The 18,801-nt window shown below is 37.2% G+C and overlaps 1 protein-coding gene across 1 annotated transcript in view; it reads left to right on the forward strand.

The window, feature by feature from the left end:
* Positions 1-18,801, forward strand: part of ADAM9 (ADAM metallopeptidase domain 9) — a 96,651-nt gene that overhangs the window by 11,684 nt on the left and 66,166 nt on the right. The window contains exons 2-8 of the mRNA XM_006086252.3: positions 304-401; positions 2,403-2,436; positions 5,583-5,686; positions 11,653-11,729; positions 12,710-12,905; positions 14,844-14,909; positions 16,930-17,001. Coding sequence (XP_006086314.1) covers positions 304-401; positions 2,403-2,436; positions 5,583-5,686; positions 11,653-11,729; positions 12,710-12,905; positions 14,844-14,909; positions 16,930-17,001 — 647 coding nt within the window. The remainder of the gene's footprint in view (positions 1-303; positions 402-2,402; positions 2,437-5,582; positions 5,687-11,652; positions 11,730-12,709; positions 12,906-14,843; positions 14,910-16,929; positions 17,002-18,801) is intronic.

The following is an 18,801-nucleotide window of genomic DNA, read 5'->3' on the forward strand; positions in this document are numbered from 1 at the left end:
CCTTCCTCCTCCCCCCTGCCCGGCCAACCTCCCATGGCCCCTCCCCCTAGCTGGCCAACCTCCCGTGGTCCCTCCTCCTGGCTGGCTGGCCCCTCGATAGGCCTAGATTGCTGGCCAGGCCGAGGGACCCCACCTGTGCATGAATTCGTGCATAAGGCCTTTAGTATGTATATATTTTAATATGGAAATGTCAAATGAGTTTTCTGATTTGAACATTCAGCATTTGAATTCTATTATATTTTAGTACCATGTAGTTTTTCAGGTTCACTTGTTATATAATATTTGTTACTCCCTATTCTGTAGGCTTTCAACAGACCTCACATCTCTCTTCTTATGAAATTATAACTCCTTGGAGATTAACTAGAGAACGAAGAGAAGCCCGTAGGCCCTACTCAAAACAGGTAGGTTATCTCTTGAGAAATATGTATGTATTTATGTTGTTTTTTTAAGACAAAGGTGTTATTTTCAGCAGGATTGGTTCAGTGAGTAAATATTGGCCAAAGATTAGTGCAGAACCATACATATGGCACTGATGTTTATTGGATGTTATTCTAGTAAAAATGACATATTGATCCTCGGTAATTTCTTTTAAAGATAAAATGGTCAACTTGAAACATAACAGAATGAAATAGTTAAATAAATTTTTGGACCAGAGTAGGAAGCTGATTACATAGATTTCTAACCCTTAACTACTGATGATGGTTACAGTGATCTTGTTGAAATAACAATAAGTAACCTCTCTCTTAGTTTGTGAGACGTAAAATACTTCATACTATGTTTTCACGGGCACCGGAGAATAGTAGTGTGCTACATGCATATATTTCATATCGGGAATGTTTACTCAAAAGTAAGTTTAATCTCCATATTAGTACTGCACAGGTAGCTTGTGATAATAATAAATGTCATTTATGTGCCTCCCAAAATATTTGGAGACATGGAAGCATTGTTTAGGCATTGGGGATATGGCAGAGAACAAAACAGACAAAAATCAAATCCCTTATGGAGCTTCCATTTTAGGGGGGGACAATAAACAAATAATAGAAGTTAATAATACAGATTACTGAAAATGGTAATAAGTACACTGGAGAAAATTCAAAGCAGAAAGAGAAATAAGGAGTGTAGAAATAGGGATAAGGGGTGGGGTGGGAGGGCTTATATTTTTTATAGTACAGCTTGGGGAAGCCTTCTGGAGAAGATGACCCACGAGTGAAGACCTGATGGGAGGTAATGACCAGCTATTTGGGGAAAGAAACAATTCTGATTCTTAGAATTCTTCTCAGTGGAGATGAGAGGGACGTTTTTATGTCAGATGACTGGCCAAGAGCAGAAAGGATAGAAAGGCATACCCCAAAACTGTGGTGATGGAAGGAGCTTGGTATTTTTGATTCTCAGCGGAGATCCAGGTAGATCACAGAGACTTCTCAGGTTTTCGCTCAGGATGTGGAAGTAGAATGCTAGGATCTGGAATTTAGTCTGGGCCTGGAAGTCAGACTTTGATGTACCCTAGGAGAGGGAATCATGCCATTTCTTGGCAAGATGTTAACTTAGAGTCCAGACAGTAGGGAACATAAGAGGACACTTCTGATAATATTATATTTGTTGAGTCCTTCCCTGGTTTTCTCTTTTGTTAAAGAGTTGAGGCAAAGTTGAATCTCCTGGTTCTGGCAATCACACTAAACACTTCTGGCTAATGAACTGGTGAGTTGCCAGGGGAAGTTGTTTCAGGGTTGTTTGAGGTGTGAAGAGGATCCCATGAGCTTGAGGATGTGTAAGCGCAGGTTACCTTACCTCTGTTCATTGTCTCTGAGATGCCATCCATGGTAAGGCCCTCTGTCATTTAATGTACCACTAATTAAGAAAGAAACAGAGTGCTACCAGTCAGACTTCTGTGCCTTTGTATGATGCATCCTGACTTCAGAGCTGTTCATATGCGGGGGAAAATGTGTTTTAAAATAGAGGAAATGTGGTAAATGGTGTGAAGATATATAATTGTAAGAGTTCAGTATTTCTTTTCAACTTTCAGATAACTAGAACTAGGGATAGTCTCTTAAATCTAAGAAATTTATGTCATTTAAACAAAAGGAAGAACTACTTTATACTGTAGATAATACATGGATGTATTTAACAAAAATAATTCCTGAAGTTATAGCTCAATTCTCAATGAATTTAAGAAGAGTTTAGATAAACATGCAGGTAATTTTCACAGTAAGTTATTAAAGGAAGGCAGGGATGGTCAGATTATTTTTTATTATTTGAGCAGACATAAGGTTTTTCTGTAAAACAATTTCAGTCAGTTATTTTCATTGAGGATGAAGTTTCCAGTGTCTTATAAATACCTGTTGTTGAAAAGTAATTTATAAGATGGTGTTTTATTGTTCTTTTTTTCACCTTTGTGCCTTTAGGTATCTTATGTCATTCAAGCTGAAGGAAAGGAACAAGTAAGAAATTCATTTGCTTTGGCTTTTCAGTAATTTTTTTTTAATAGTGTATAGGTTTCTTTTCTAGTTAGAGTCAGAGTCTCCCTGACAGAATTTTAGGTAGTGACAGATATTTTCAGACAAAGAAGCTTTCTGAAGCCTTCTACTGTACTTGATAGGCGTTAACATTTATTGAACATTTACTATGTCCAGGTCCTTTTAAGTGTATTATTTATTTAATTCTCACGAAATATAGGGCTGAGAGATCTCTCTGCTGAGAGATCCTACTTGAGCCCTATATAATGATGTCAATATGTACAGAAATCTTATAGATCTAAATATTTTCTCCCACTCTTCCTTTCTATAAGGAAATATAACTTAATTAAAAAATTTTAATAAAATTATTGTTCCTTATGTTTGTAAAGTTTTTAGCTTATAAAGCATTTTCATAGCCTTTATCTCATTTATCATGTTGTCATAACGACTTCTCTGTAGAGCAGTGTTTATTGTCTTATTTTATGCATAAGAATACTCAGGTCCTGGAAGTTTGTAAGTATTCAAGCTGGGGTGCAAATCCAACTCACTTGACCTGAAATCTATTGATCTATATGTATGTGCTATATGTTGATCTATATGTATGTGCTGTATTGCTATGCTTCTTGAATTGGTGGGAAAATGGTAATTTTCCAGGTATTTGTAAGAGTTGTCAGGCCTTTGAATGTCTTTGAAAGGTGGTAATAAAAGCTGCGGATCATTAATGAACATAAGTTAGGGTAAAGGACTCAGATACACTCTCCCCAGTAATGGGGACTTTATGAAGTTCAATAAAAAAGTGACTGTATTCGAATAAATGCTTATTTCTCCCTCCCATTGCCTGTAGAATAGTGGTCTTAACCCTTTTGAGGTAAAAAATCCCATGAGACTTGGGTTAAAGCTATGAAACCCTCCCTGCAGAGGAGTGTACGTAATCACAGGGACCGATGTGGGAAAGAGGATAGCACACCTTTTCTCTGTTTGTGCTGAACAAGTTTAAAAATAAAATAGAAGAGTAAGTTCACAGGAGGTTAAAAGCTCACTTTCATTATTGGTAAGGGCTGGTTTGGAGGATTTAGCTTAGAATGATAACCTGGTGGACCTACTAATCCTGAATCAAGTATTAGGCAGATTTAGCCACTCATGGCCAGTGTGGCTTGCTGGCAGGCCTGCTCCTGCACAAGCATCGTGAAATTTGTGCTGTCACTGGGCAGGCAGTGGCTTCCATGAGGAAGAAGGGCAGAGCAAAGCCAAGTATCTCAGTGTATTGTTTTCAAATTCACCCCAAGAGGGAGCAAAGGCTGTGTGTGTGTTGGGGAGAGTGAGAGAAGAGGGGACCGTGCAATGACTGAACAGGGTTGGATAATTGAAAAGACTCAGGACTCCACAGGCCACTCCCAAGCTCACACACTTCATAAATATAAAGGAGAAATACATCAGGAAAAATGAAGTGCAAGTAATCATCAAGGGGTTCCAAAATTTCCAGGCAGAGCCCCCCAGGTTCCTTCCTTAGTTGCACAAAACACTGACATATGTGTGAAGCATCAAAATTTCCGGGGAGCCCAGGCACAAGTTTAGCGAGGATCTTTTCTACTACTCTGGTCACATAGCTCAAGTCAGGCTTACGGTTAAACCATCTCTAAACAACATAGATAAGCAGGCCCCGGATGCCTCCAGGGGAGTTTAGAGTGGTGCATTATAAACCACTAGCTAGCTCTTTGCATTCCTGGAGATAAGAAGGGCTTGATAACAGAGCTGCTCCAGTTCTGCTGCAAATGACAGAGTGTTTTCTTGACCAAACTTTAGTCATGCTCCTGAACTTTCTCCTAGGCCAGTGGTCAGCAAGCTCATTAGTCAACAGAGTCAAATATCAACAGTACAATGATTGAAATTTCCTTTGAGAGCCAAATTTTTTAAACTTAAACTATATAGGTAGGTACATTGTTATTAACTTAATTAGGGTATTTCTAAGCTGGCCTTTGCTAAAAACGTCCTCAATCTGATTGAGGTACGTTCGCTGAGGTCTACCCCTTCCAACTCTCCCATCCACACTCATCTTGTATACTTGTTTCGTCTATCTCCTTTCCGAAAACCGACTTCTGCGCATGGGCCACGAAGTTTCAATCCCACTGTACATGCACGCCCGCACGTGGTATTTTGTGGAAGAGCCACACTCAAGGGGCCAAAGACCCGCATGTGGCTCGCGAGCCGCGGTTTGCCGACCACTGTCCTAGGCCCATTGGCGCACTTTCTTGTGAAATCCAGTTTTAGCAAGAACCCTGCTAAATCAGTTTAGCAAGACCCCCACCCCCCCCTTGTTATCTGATCACTCTGAATGTCCGAACAGGTACCTCATCCTCCACCACCTTCACATGATACCTGATCAGCCTGCTCAGTCTTCAGTAAGAATCTGTTAGGCTAGGTTAGCCAGAGCCTTCCTCACCCTTTGATGTTTTCTCTGAGTCATTTTCTTTTTACTGACCCCACCCAGCTCCTTAGCCACAAATTCCTGCTTGCCCACTGAAATGTCCCGTCAGTGCTCCCTATACCCATCACGGTGACCCCAAATACAAGTCTGCCTTATCACCTTTAACAAGCATCTCTGAATATTTTCCTTTGACAAAGAGAACCCTCTCTTTCCACATGTGGTTTACCCTACTGAGCTCCCTTAACATGCAGGGAAGCTTCAGGAATCAAATACTTGTTTCCTCCAACAACGGACACATTTTGCTTCTTTACTTAGGAGGTGAAGGCAATGAGTGTTTTATATAGGACTTTTAGGAAAGAGTAGAAGCACTTATTTTCCTTCTAGAAATATGATGTACTATGTAACCTAATTTACACTTTTCCTGTGAGGTGTATCAGAAAAAATTAAGGACATTTGTGTTATTATTATTACTTTGTAACCAGCATTTTATGACCATTAGAACAAACGTGCAGCTTAATATTCTCTATGAGGAAGTGATGCACATGGTTTCAGATGCAAGTCCATTTGTAAGCTCTTAGCTTTATGGTAGCTCCTTCTTTAAATACAATAATAATCAGGTGGAAGTTTTTATTCCTGATCATCTCTTCTAGAAATAATGTCGGATGAGTTGTGTTCTTAGTTGCAAATACATAAAATGATTTTAAATGGTGTGTTTTATTCCTCTTCCAGAGACCTTTTGCCCAAAGATTTTGTAGTTTATACCTATAACAAGGAAGGGGCTCTGATCTCTGACCATCCTGATATACAGGTAATATATTTTATTCTTGATCCTATAGCAGAATTTCAAACAATAATAATTTTAAAAGGACTTCTGTTTAGGTACTCAGGACTGTTACGACTCATAACTTCAAGGGTCACCATTGACACGATAATACATGTTGTCCTGGAAGTGGTGGGGTAGTGGATGCATTTATATAGAGTAAATTGGACCTTACTGCTCTCCAGTACTCATAGTCAAGTGTTTTTTGTTTGTTTTTTAAAGATCAGAAGAATAACATTCTATTGATGATAATTCTTACTGATTATGAAAGGGGAAAGTTTGATACAGTTTGAAAGTAGTTTTTTGTGTTTTTTTTTGCTGAAATTTACCATCTCCAAGCACATCTTACTCTTTTATTAAACCATTTGATTTGCCATTACTATTAAGAACAAACACTGGTTTGCTGTTGTTATATGTTCTAGTTATTCACTGAAACAATTCTTTCCTAAGAGGTGTAATCCTTTTGCATCAGAGAACAGAGTATTTCTAAGGACAGAACCAGCCAGGGATACTTGAAAAAATTGGCAGATGTCGATTTGGCTTTATGTGTTACTTAAGTAGAGCATAAACATTTTAGTTTTATTTGGGGAAGAGTGTTTTACAATGCTTTTTGGCAGGTAAGTATTGTATATTTTTTTCTTTTGCAATAGTTTTCACAAGAAGTCTTTGTTCCCATTAAACATGCATTATTTTCCCCCTGAGCTTTGTAACATTTTGCTAGCTTGAATTGTTTTTGTTAGTTATGCATTTTTGCAGCACCCTTTAGAGTAATTAGTCTTTAATTAATTGAATGAAATTATTTTGAATTAGTGCTTTTAAAAAATTAAGGAAATGCTGACAGCCCTATCCTTTCTGATTCTTTCATCTTAGTGTTTCATTTATCATTGTTTAGTAGCAAATTAGTAGAGGAGCTTAAGTTTACATGATAGCATAAACCAGATTAGAAATCATTCATCCATCCATTAATGTATCCAATCATCCCCCAAAGGTTGCTAAGGCATGAGGCCAAAGACCACATAATTTATGCCATTTGACAAAAATAGTGATCTCAAAAGGCTTTTTTTTTTTCTTGGAGAAATTTCTTTGGATTCAAATCTTGGCTCTATCATTTATTTGCTGATCAAGTTACTTTGACATTTTTGTGCCACAGTATCCTCACCTTAAAATGGGAATAATAACTACAACTTCATAGAGTTATTAGGAGGCTTAACTGAGTTAATATTTGTGAGATTCTTAGAACAAGTCATTTTTGACAATTTTTAACTCAATATCATTATTCTTTGTTGCTATTGAAAGTATATATGCTTAAAACTGCTAAAAATAGATTTCAGTTAGAAATTTATGTAACATTGTTATCTTAAAGTGCTTTTCTGGGTGTTTGAAAAATACAAACTAAAACAGATGGAGTTTTTCATTTATTTCTGGTTATTGAATACTAGAGACCCAGTGCATGAATTCATGCACTGGTGAGGTCCCTCAGCCTGGCCTGCGCCCTCTCGCAATCCAGGACCCCTCAGAGGATGTTGGACTGCCAGTTTCACCCGATCCCCGCAGGCGAAACTGTCAGTCCGACATCCCCCAAGGGATGTAGTAGTGAACGCGAAGCGGCAGGCGGCCAGGGAGGAGGCCAAGCCCTGGCCAAGTGCTATGCCGCTCCCGCCCAATCCAGCCCCTTTGCACCTGTCGCCGCCACTCCACAACGCTGCCACAGAGGCGGGAGAGGCTCCGCCAACACAGCTACTCTCGCCAGCCAGCCGTGAGCCCAGCTTCTGGCTGAGCAGTGCTTCCGCTGTGGGAGTGCACTGACCACCAGGGGGAAGCTCCTGCATTGAGCATCTGCCCCCTGATGGTCAGTGCGCATCATAGCAACTGGTTGTAACAGTCACTTAAGCTTTTATGTATATAGATTATTTAGATAGATGAAAGTGTGACTGTAGATTTCAGACACCAATTAATACGTTAGTACTTTTTTTTTGCATATGGCTCGATTGGCAAATATCATAATGACATATACTTTTGTCCATAAAATGCAATTAATTTACACTGAGAAAATTTAAATGCTTTCCCTTATGATTCTGTTATTTAATATTAAAGTAATTTGTAAAGCTATTTATGTGACTTTCATCATCATGTCTTCCACAAGGCAATTTTTTACAAAGAAACAAAGTTTTATAACCACTTTATATGGATTGCTGTGTGAAATAAAACTCCAAATTACTATATCTTAGAACTTTAGAGTCCCTTGCAAATGCATTAGGAAAGCCTTTTAATTTATCCCCCCCAACTAATTGATGCTCTTTGTGTCCTCTAAAGATATATTGGCTGCCCAAGGCTTACTAAATTCTTGTGGCTAGTAGGCTATTCTCTAATAGTTCAGTGTATTTTTGTTCCCAGTAGTTGAGTTTTTTAGTTGAGTTTTTGAGTTTTTTAATAGTAGAGTTTGTATGTTTCCAGATCTGTTTATGCTAATTGTACCTTTACTGTCACTATGCTATTTAATGAGATGTTTTCTACACATACAAAATATGGTTTATTGTTTTTGTTAAAAAGTAAATTGGGCGCTTTGGAAAGACTTAATAAAAGCAAGTTATTAAAAGAATACCACTAGGTTGGTAGATTTAATGACCAAGTGCTGGATATCAAATAAGAGAGCTTTTATTATTGTAGTTGAAAGTAGAAACATTTAATTTCCAAGTGCTATCAGTTACTGTATTACTATCTCATAAGTGTTACCTCAGCTGTAATAAAAAACTATTTTCTTCCTCTAGTGAGAAGAAGGCAATATCACAGCTATAACTACAGAACACTAGGAAGAAAAACATTAGTGGTTGTAAATTGCCCCACACAAGAACAAGTTGTACAATGTTGTTTAGTGTGTAACTGTTTAAAATTGTTTCTCAGTTTCAGACTTACAGGAAAATTTGCCTGAGTAATATAAAACATTCATGCGTACCTTCACCAGGATTCTTGAAATGTTAACTTTTTACTACATTTGTTTGATCATTTCTTTCTTCTTTATTTTATTCTAAACCTTTTAAAAATGTTTTTATTGATTTCAGAGAGAGGAAGGAAGAGGGAGAGATAGAAACATCAATGATGAGAATCATTAATTGGCTGCCTCCTGCATCCCCCTATGAGATCCAGCCTACAACCCGGGCATGTGCCCTGACAGGAAATCAAACCATAACTTCTCGGTAATGGTTCATCACTCAAACACTGAGCCACACCAGCCAGGCTTTCCTGAACCTTTTAAGATAGGTTGCAGACATGGTATACCTTTATCCTTAAATTTCCTCAATGTAAATTTCCTAAAAGCAAGGAATTTTTTTGGTTACCATAGTGCAATTCTCAAAATTAGGAAGTTAACATTGAAGCAATCTAATTTTATTTATTTTTTTTTTGGGGGGGGGGCCTACTATCCCAATAATGTCCTTGATAGCTGTCTGATGATGGAATGAAGGTATATGGCCACCAAAACAAGAAGGTATCTTGAGACCGAAAAATGAGGCAGGCAACTCCATAATATAACAGAAATTATTCTAGGGTAGGTTACTTACAGCGATAGAATAGAAGGGGAGATAACCCCACAATCTGTGCAGCTAGTCTCCCTTACCAGACAGTTGTTGCAGTAAATGTTTTAAATGGTATAGCTAAAGAACTAATGATTGATGAGACAAAGAGACAACGAAAGCAGTATGTGCCAGAAACCATACTTCCTGATGGGCTTATGATGGATGCTTGCTTACAATTGATGCTAGCACCTAGTTTGATATTTATCTTTGTTGCCATGCCATTCTGGCCCCAGAATTTCTATGGTTATATAGTAAATTTTTAAAGAACACAAATAATTATTAACTATAAGGCTTTGGTATACTGGCTGAAACTAGTGAGGTTAGTCAGAGTTCACAGCATGAAAAACTTGAACAAGAAATCAAGGTCACAAAGATGGAGTCAGTCTTGTTCATATCAATAGCTATACAATAATGAAAGACAATACAAGTTCATGTGTTGCATTCAGTAGTCATGTTTCTTTAGTTTCTTTTAATCTGAAAATACTTATCTCTCCGTGTCCAACATTTATAGTCTGACTTTTTGTAGAATGTCCTGTCATTTGAGTTTGTTTGTTGTTAACTCATGATCAGATTCAGATTATGTACTTCTGGCAGGAATCCCACTGAGTAGATACTGAGTGGTTCTCAGTGTATCTAATTAGTAAGCATATGCTGCTATTAGCCCAATCATTGACAATGTTAACATTTATCATTTGGTTAAGGAGTTGTCTGCCATGTTTCTCCTCTGTAAAGTTACTGTTTGTACCTCTTTAATTAACATTAGGGTTGATACTTTGAGACTATACAGATATCCTGTTACTTCTCAAAATTTTACCCACTAGTTTTAGTGTTTAGTATTTGCCTGAATCAGTTATTATTATAATAGTTGTTAAAGTTGTGATTTTTCTAATGTCATCAGTGCTTCTATATTCATCATTGCTTTCTACTGTAAGGAAGAGTTTTCCCTTATATCAGCACAGACTAATGAGTTCTTTATCATTTGTGAGATTGAAAATATTTTCATATATGTAAGGGCATTTTTATATCCTCCTTTACCAATGATCTGTTCATGTCTTCGGCCAGTTTTTAATTTTTATTTTTAAATTTAAATTCTCTATTGTTTAAAGTATTATATAAGTCTCCTTCTTCCCCTATTGATCTCTCCCCAGCCGCCCCCTTTTATTGGGTTTTTAATCTTTCCTCTTCATTGTTTAAGAGTACTTTAAAATAAGTTAAGGATATTAACTCTTTATCTCTGATATATTTTCTCCCAGTCTGTGAATTATCTTTTGACTTTGTTTTTTGATGTTTCTTTCCATGTAGAATATTAAAAAAATTTTATATCATAAAAATTATCAGTCTTTTATTGCATATAGGTTTCGAGTGATAGTTAGAAACCTTTTCTCTACACCCAGGTTAAAGAGGAATTCATCTATGTTTTCGTTTAGTTCTTGTATGGTTTCATTTTTTATGTTTGGATTCTTGATCTGTTTGGAGTTTACTCTTATGTGTGGTGTGAGGCATGGATCTAATTTTATCCCTTTTAAAGGTCTAACCAGTGGATTGAGCACCATTTATTAAAAGTACATCTTTGCCACAGTGATTTGAGGTGCCACTTTTATCATAAAAGTTGTATATATACTTTGGACTATTTTGAGACTTTATATTCTGTTCTACTGGTTGGTCTCTCAATTAATGCACCAACAGTAGCATGCTGTTTTAATTATTAAGGCCTTGTGATATGTCTCAATGTCTGCTAGGGCTAAGTCACACCTTTGGCTTTTTTAAAAATGCTTTGTGATTGTTTTATGCTGTGTACTAAAAATCTAATATTAATAAGTAATATTATGCTTATATTTTTCACTGGTCAATTTCTTGCTCAAAATTAAGGATAAAGGGTCGTTAGTTTTTAAAGATGGCTGAATGTATAACTAATAAAATATCAATATATCTACAGGAAGAAAAGAAAATAATTTGATCAAAATCTCTTTGCAACATACTGAGCTTTTATTTCCTCCGTTGACATCATTAGCCTGTCACAAGGTCCTCTTCTGTATTAGATGTCAATTGGCTGCTATAGCTTCTTGGATTGACTATGATTTAAAATGATAAGATGTTAAAAATGACATACTATCTTTTTCTGCTTCTAGGCTTAAAGGTTATTGGGATAGAGCTATTTATATTTAGTTTCTTTAGAATTCTGCCTAAACATATGTATACATGTAGGGTGGTAGTAGATAATCTGAAATAGTCTAAAGAATGCCATGTGTATTATGAGATGTCAATAATATAAATAAAATTTTTAGTTTACTGACCTTAAATAATTTTTTTAGCTCTATAATTTCTATAATGATTTCCCACAAAGTAACAGTATTTGAAGATAATACAGTGTTTATCATTTAGGACCATTGTCATTATCGGGGCTATGTGGAAGGAGTTTATGATTCATCCATTGCTCTTAGTGACTGTTTTGGACTCAGGTAAGGAATTTTATTTATTAATTCTTTCTCCTCTCTATTTCTTACCCCTGTACACCTATCTCTGCTTTCAAATTTTAATGTTGTCAAAGGTCTTTAGAGCTATGTTTCAGATATCATTCTTGGCATGTTTATTTAGGAAAATATTGCAATTGATGGATTTTTATATTTAAAGAAAAATATCTCATTTTTGAGACTGCTAAATAATTTTTGCCACGTAAAATAAAATATACTTAAATTTCGGTAGCACTTTATGTTTATAAAATTTTCACTTACATTTTTTTGCTTAAGTCTGATACTGACTGTGAAAAGGGGCTCCTTATCTCCACGTTTAGGTGAGCAAACTGAGGTTTGGAGAAATTGTATCACATGTCAAGTGAAATGATAATAACATTAAAATTACATTTATTGAGGGCCTGGCAGTATGATATCACTGGATGGTTGGTTGCATGATTGAACTAATAAATATTACTTTTACTTTTCAAACCAACAATATAAGATGGCTATGATTATTGCCATTTAAGTAATAACCCTTATAGAAGTTACTGTGTGCCAGGCAATGTTCGCAGTATTTTGCACTTATTAAATAATTTAGTTTTTAGGACAACCCTAAGTAGAATGTAAAGAAAGGAGGAGGTTAAATAACTTGGGAGAGTCCCACAGCTAGTAGGAAACATTTGGGAGTCAAACTCTGGTTCTCTGGCTCCAGACCCCACACGTGTAGCAACTGTCCTTTACTGCCTCCCATTATACAGTAATCATGCTGAGAGGTTGAGTAACTTTTGGGAAGTGATGCTAGTAAGTCACAGCCTTTAACTTTAAATGTAGGTCAGCCTGACTCTAAAGACTTATAGTTCTCTGTATACCATGCTACTCTTTCTGACACATGTTAAGAACTAGGACTTGAATTCAGGTTTTCTAATTTTTTTCCTGTGTATTTTTTTCTTCATTCTTAAAAATTGTGTGTGTAACACAACACTTAGAGGATTGCTGCATATAGAGAACGTGAGTTATGGGATTGAACCCCTGCAAAACAGCTCTCATTTTGAGCACATCTTTTATCGAATGGATGATATCCGCAAAGAGCCTCTGAAATGTGGGGTTTCTAACAAGGATACAGAAGTAGAAACAACCCAGGATGAAGAGGAAGAGCCTCCCAGCATCACTCAGCTACTTCGAGTAAGGAAATAATATATTTCTTCATGGCTCAGACTAAAGTTTTTGTTTTTTGTTTTGTTTTGCAGCTTACTACAAAAAGTTATTTTTATTGTATAAAAAAATGAAGCATAATTGCTTTGACAAATTTTTTTAAGTTTTTAAAAATTTTCAATTATAGTTGACATATTATATTAGTTTCAGGTGTACAACATAGTGATTAGACATTTTTATACCTTACAAAGTGATCACCCTGATAAGCCTAATCCCCATCTAGCACCATACATAGTTACTATAATATTATTCATATATTCCCTATGCTGTATTCTTTATAACTGGCAACTTGTACTAATTTTTTTAAAATATATTTTTATTGATTTTAGAGAGGAAGGGAGAGGAAAAGAGAGATGGAAGCGTCAATGATGAGAGAGAATCATTGATTGGGTGCCTCCTGCACACCTCTACTGAGGATTGAACCCGAAACCCTGGCAGTATGCCCTGATGGGGAACCAGACTGTGACCTCCTGGTTCATAGGTCAATACTCAACCACTGAGCCACGCTGGCTGGGCACTTTGTATTTCTTAATCCCTTTGACCTTTTTCACCCAATCTCAACCGGTTCCCCTACCCCTCCCCGCCCCTCAATCTGGCAATCATTATTTGTTCTTTGTGTCTATGAGTTTGTTTCCATATTGTTTGTTCATATATTTTGTGTTTTAGATTCCACATCTAAGTGAAATCATATAGTGTTTGTCTTTGACTTATTTTATTTAGCATAATGCCTTCTAGGACCATCCATGTTGCAGCAAATGGCAAGATTTCATTATTTTTATGGCCGAGTAATATTCCATTGTATGTATATGCCATATCTTTATCCATTTGGCTATGGATGGACACAGACTAAAGTTTTAAAACATCATATTTATGCATTAAAAAATACTGTTGCTGGATTTTGCCAACTATGTGCCTGACATTATGACAATTACTAGGGGATAACAATATGAGCAATATGCAGTTTTGCCCCCAAATTGAATACAGTAGAGCTCTTGTATGCTTTAGGAACTTGGACTTAAATCTTAAACGGTAATTATATTTCTTTTTATCAGTGCTGCATAGTAATCTATTACACTGTCTTTCAGAGGGCAGTGGAATTTTTTGTTTGGATACCTTTGACACAAACTAGAATGGTGATTCTTGAGCTCTAGGTGGGAGAAACAGAGAGGTTGGGCTTTAGAACCTTAATTATATTAGATGACTTCAGGGGCACTTGTCTCCCTGTTTTGAGTCTTCATTATGATACCCTGGCTTCCTCTTGACAAGGGTCTCTTAGATTGAAATGTTTTTAGGAGTAGGTCAACCTTTATCTATGAAATGATGTGCTGTGTTGGAAGAGGCATGTGCTTCTTCTAGTATATTTTCATTAATTCATACTAATTTATGGCATTATTTTTATCACCTCTTCAACCATCTACTCTTGACTACTGTACTGTTCTTTTTAACTTTAACCATTGGAAAATAAAATTTCAGCTTATTCTATCGTTTACATGCATTTTTTAAAAAAGTGGCAACTTTTAAAAGGCTACTCACTTCTGCGCTCAGTTATTAGTGGATATTCTTTTATTCTCAACATAATAATGGGATTTCTCATTAAAGTGTGTGTGTGTAGTTTTTGTGTTAGAAAATCAATAATTCTTCTTTGTAAACTTGGATAACTTACATTATTTTTAAATAGACTTTTTTTTAGATCCAGTAAAGGTAGCAGATGTCATTAAAAAAGCAACAACACATGTTATTTGCTCTTTTTTTTTTTTTTTTTAGGATGTGTTATGTAAAATAAATATATGATGTTTTGAGCAGACATGAAATAATTGACTAGAGATTAGGGCAGGATCAATACCTATGAAATCATCAAGCTTTATAACTTATTTTTTTTACCTTTACGATGTTTTGTGTTTTTGACAGAGAAGAAGAGCTGTGCTGCCACAAACCCGCTATGTGGAGCTGTTCATTGTTGTAGACAAGGAAAGGGTAGGATTGGTGACAGTTTTTCTTCTTTTTCAGGAAAAGCAGATGAGAAGTGAGCATCACATGAAAGAAATATACAATATAATATATTTGTATTGATTTTTCTGAAATGTAATAAAAAATGGCTTCCCCCTTTAAGATACTAAATATTCATAATACTACCAGAAGCTAAATATAGCAAATAGGACTACCTCTGACTTCATTTTCTACTAGTGATTTTTTTCCCTGTTCTCTTGGGTGATTTACTCATGCTGAATTTCTTAATGAAACTGTACTGCCTGTCAGAGTCTTGAGACCTTCTCAGATGACTTGTAGTGGTCGCCAACCTTTCAGACCTCATGGACCACTATGGACCACTGGTTGGCGACCACTGCAAAGGACTGTAAGCAGTTAATCAGTTATTGCTTTGTTGCCTAATAAATTTGTCTAGAATTTCAGCTATCCTATACCTCACTTTAAGAGATAGAAACTTCCAGGTCCTGGCATGTGTTAGAAAGGAATAGAGGAGCGTGGTTCATCTAAGCTTTTATTATTAACTTTACTGTTCAGGATAATACCAGGGATTTTCCATATTCATACAAAGAAAGAATTGTGCTTAACTAAGAAAACTACTGGATCTATTCCAGCATTTATAGGATTTTCAGATTTAGATATAGCTGCCATATAATTTAACAGGTTATTTGAAATATTTTGTCTGACTTTTGCTGCTAGCTTTGTTATTTGTATGGAAAAGTTGTTTGTAGAAACTTTATATGATTGGCAATTTCTTTCTTGTAAACTGCAGAGATACTTTGAAGAATTGCATGGCTTTAAAAATCCATTATTGTGTGTAGTTTGGGAGAGAAACTATATTTATTAAGAGACAGACACATATTCAGATTTGCTCATTATAAGTTCATTACCCTCAAGTGGTAGAAGGGAAAAGAATAGGGACTATGAACAAGCATGAATGTTGCCCCAACTAATGGGTAAAATGTTTTTCTGGATAAGTGACCAAAGTAAAGATTTGAGATGTTTTTCTTTATTACTTTCTCTAAATAGATTTGTTATATACTGGTAGATAATGGTTCAAAATAAAAATGATTCAATTTTAATCGAACTTTGTCAAATGTATTCAAATTTATTTTCCTTATTTTAGGAGAATCATGATAAAGTATCTAACTGATAAGATCTGATATATTCTGATATTAATGCCTTTATCATATAGCAAAAACATACATTCTTAAATTTTTTCCCCATTATTTATTAAGTTGGTTGTATGAAAATAATGATAAAATAGTTATTTAGATTTATTTTTTTTAAATATGTTTTTTTGATTTCAGAGAGGGGAAGGGAGAGGGAGAGATAGAAACATCAATGATGAGAGAGAATCATTGATTGGCTGTCTCCTGCATGCCCCTCAATAGGGACCGAGCCTGCAACCCAGGTATATGCCCAGACTGGGAATCAAACCGTGATCTCCTGGTTCATGGGTCAATGCTCAACCACTGAGCCACACTGACTGGGCGATATTTACTCTATTGTATTTTATTTACAAATAATGTTTCAACTAGTGAACATTGGTTAGCCTCTCATTAATTTAGCCCAGAGTTTAGAGATGGTTTATTGGTAATGTCTTTAGCTTAAGGAGTCAGGAAATTCTTTAGAATGTTTTCATTCTTTTATCTATTTATTTTGATTGTTTTCATATTCTACTTTTGTGAAGTGCTTGAAAATATTTTTTCATTAAAATGACTAAAATATTGAGAAGAAAATTCATTTTAAAGTTTTACTAATTTAGCGAAAATGAAGACTTCAATGTTTTTCATTATTCATTTTACACTGATACCTGTTTCCTCTTATTCCTATTTATCACTGAAATGTATCTTTTAGATTTATTAAATTGAAATGCTGGTGAATGTTTAGCTACTTTAGTTTTTGGTTCAGAGGAAATACTTGGATTTTTATCTCCATTGTAAACAATTATAGAAATTTTTTTCTGAAATTACTTTGGTGCTAATGATTTTCCTCTCTTGCTTTTCAGTATGACATGATGGGGAGAAATCAGACTGCAGTGAGAGAAGAGATGATTCGTTTAGCAAACTACTTGGATAGTGTAAGTTGTATTTTCGATCAGTTGGAATTATGTTATCATATCCTTTCACAGTCCCAGAACAGAATTGAATAATTGTCTCATTTTGAGCTCTGATTATCCTAGAGCCCAAATGACTCAGTCTTTCAGGGTTCTGGTTTTAGTTTGTTTTGTAATTATTTTTACGTTTAAAGGAAAAATATAATTGTGGGAAGACTTTGAGACAAGTATGTTTCTTATTAGCGTCTACTTTATCTTTAGAGTACATAGGCTAAGGTACTTTGGCATTATGAAAGATTTTTGAATTTTTACTGAGAGAACCTTATTTTGAATAAGTCTGCCTTCTACTCTGAAAACATATGACAATATCAGTGAAAGTGTGTGTGTGTGTGTGTGTGAGAGAGAGAGAGAGAGAGAGAATGAGAATGAGGGTGGAAGAGGGGAGGAAGAGGGGAGGAAGGGAAGGGGAGAGAGAGAAATGTGTTTTGAGATTTTTGGAGTTACTGAATATTAAATACACTAGAGACCCAGTGCATGAAAATTTGTGCACTCGGGGTGGGGGGGGGGTCCCTTAGCCCGGCCTGTGCCCTCTCGCAGTCTGGACCCCTCGGGGGATGACCACCTGCTGGCTTAGGCCTGCTCCCCGGGGGATTGGGCCTAAGCTGGCAATCAGACATCCCTCTGGCAGCCCGGCAGCCCTCGGGGGATGTCCAATTGCCAGCAGGGAGCAGACCTAAGCTGCAGTCAGACATCTTTAGCGCTGCTGAGGAGGCAGGAGAGGCTCCCACCACCACCGCTGTACTGGCAGCCATCAGCCTGGCTTGTGGCTGAGCAGAGCTCCCCCATGTGGGAGCGCACTGACCACTAGAGGTCAGCTCCTGCATTGAGCGTCTGCCCTCTGGTGGTCAGTGTGTGTCATAGTGATCAGTCATTCCCAGTCTTTCTGCTGTTAGGGTCAGTTTACATATTACCCTTTTACTATATAGGATAGAGGCCTGGTGCATGGGTGGGGGCCAGCTGGTTTGCCCTGAAGGGTGTCCCAGATCAGGGTGGGGGTCCCGCTTGGGTGCCTGGTCAACCTGGGTGAGGGGCTGATGGCTGTTTGCAGCTGGTCACAGCCCCTTCAGGGTGGGGGTCCCCACTGGGGTGCCTGGCCAGCCTGGATGAGGGGCTGATGGCTGTTTGCAGGCTGGTCACACCCCCTTTAGGGTGGGGGTCCCCACTGGGGTCCCTGGCCAGTCTGGGTGAGGGGCTGAGGGCCGTTTTCAGGCTGGCCGGCAACTGAAGCTCCCAGCCTCCCCTTTTTGTCTTTTTTTTTTTTAATTCTGGGATTTATTTACCTTCTAGAATTGAAACTTTGTTGCCGTCACTGGAGCTGAGAGCAGGCTCCTGCTCGCTCCAGCTCTGAGGCCAAGGCCTGCTGAAAGCAGGTATCTGGGGTTTGTTTAGCTTCTATAATTAAAACTTTGTTGCCATCACTGGAGCTAAGAGCCGAGCTCCAGCTCTGTGGCCACGGCCTGCTGAAAGCAGGTATCTGAGGTTTGTTTAGCTTCTATAATTAAAACTTCGTTGCTTTCGGAGCTCAGAGCCGGGCCACGGCAGGTGGGGAACCTTGGCTTCCTCCATCACTGGAGCAAGCAAGCCTCCTGCTCGCTTCAGCTGCGTGGCTGCCGGCCACCATCTTTGTTGGTGGTTAATTTGCATATCTCACATAAGACACTGGGGGGTAGGGGAAGCCGGGGTATTGTCAAGGGCGGGGGGAAAAAAAGGACACATATGTAATACCCTTTGTAATGCTTTAAGCAATAAAAAAAAAAAAATCAA

The sequence above is a fragment of the Myotis lucifugus genome, unplaced genomic scaffold (assembly GCF_000147115.1).
Source record: "Myotis lucifugus unplaced genomic scaffold, Myoluc2.0 scaffold_26, whole genome shotgun sequence".
Classification (NCBI taxonomy): domain Eukaryota; kingdom Metazoa; phylum Chordata; class Mammalia; order Chiroptera; family Vespertilionidae; genus Myotis; species Myotis lucifugus.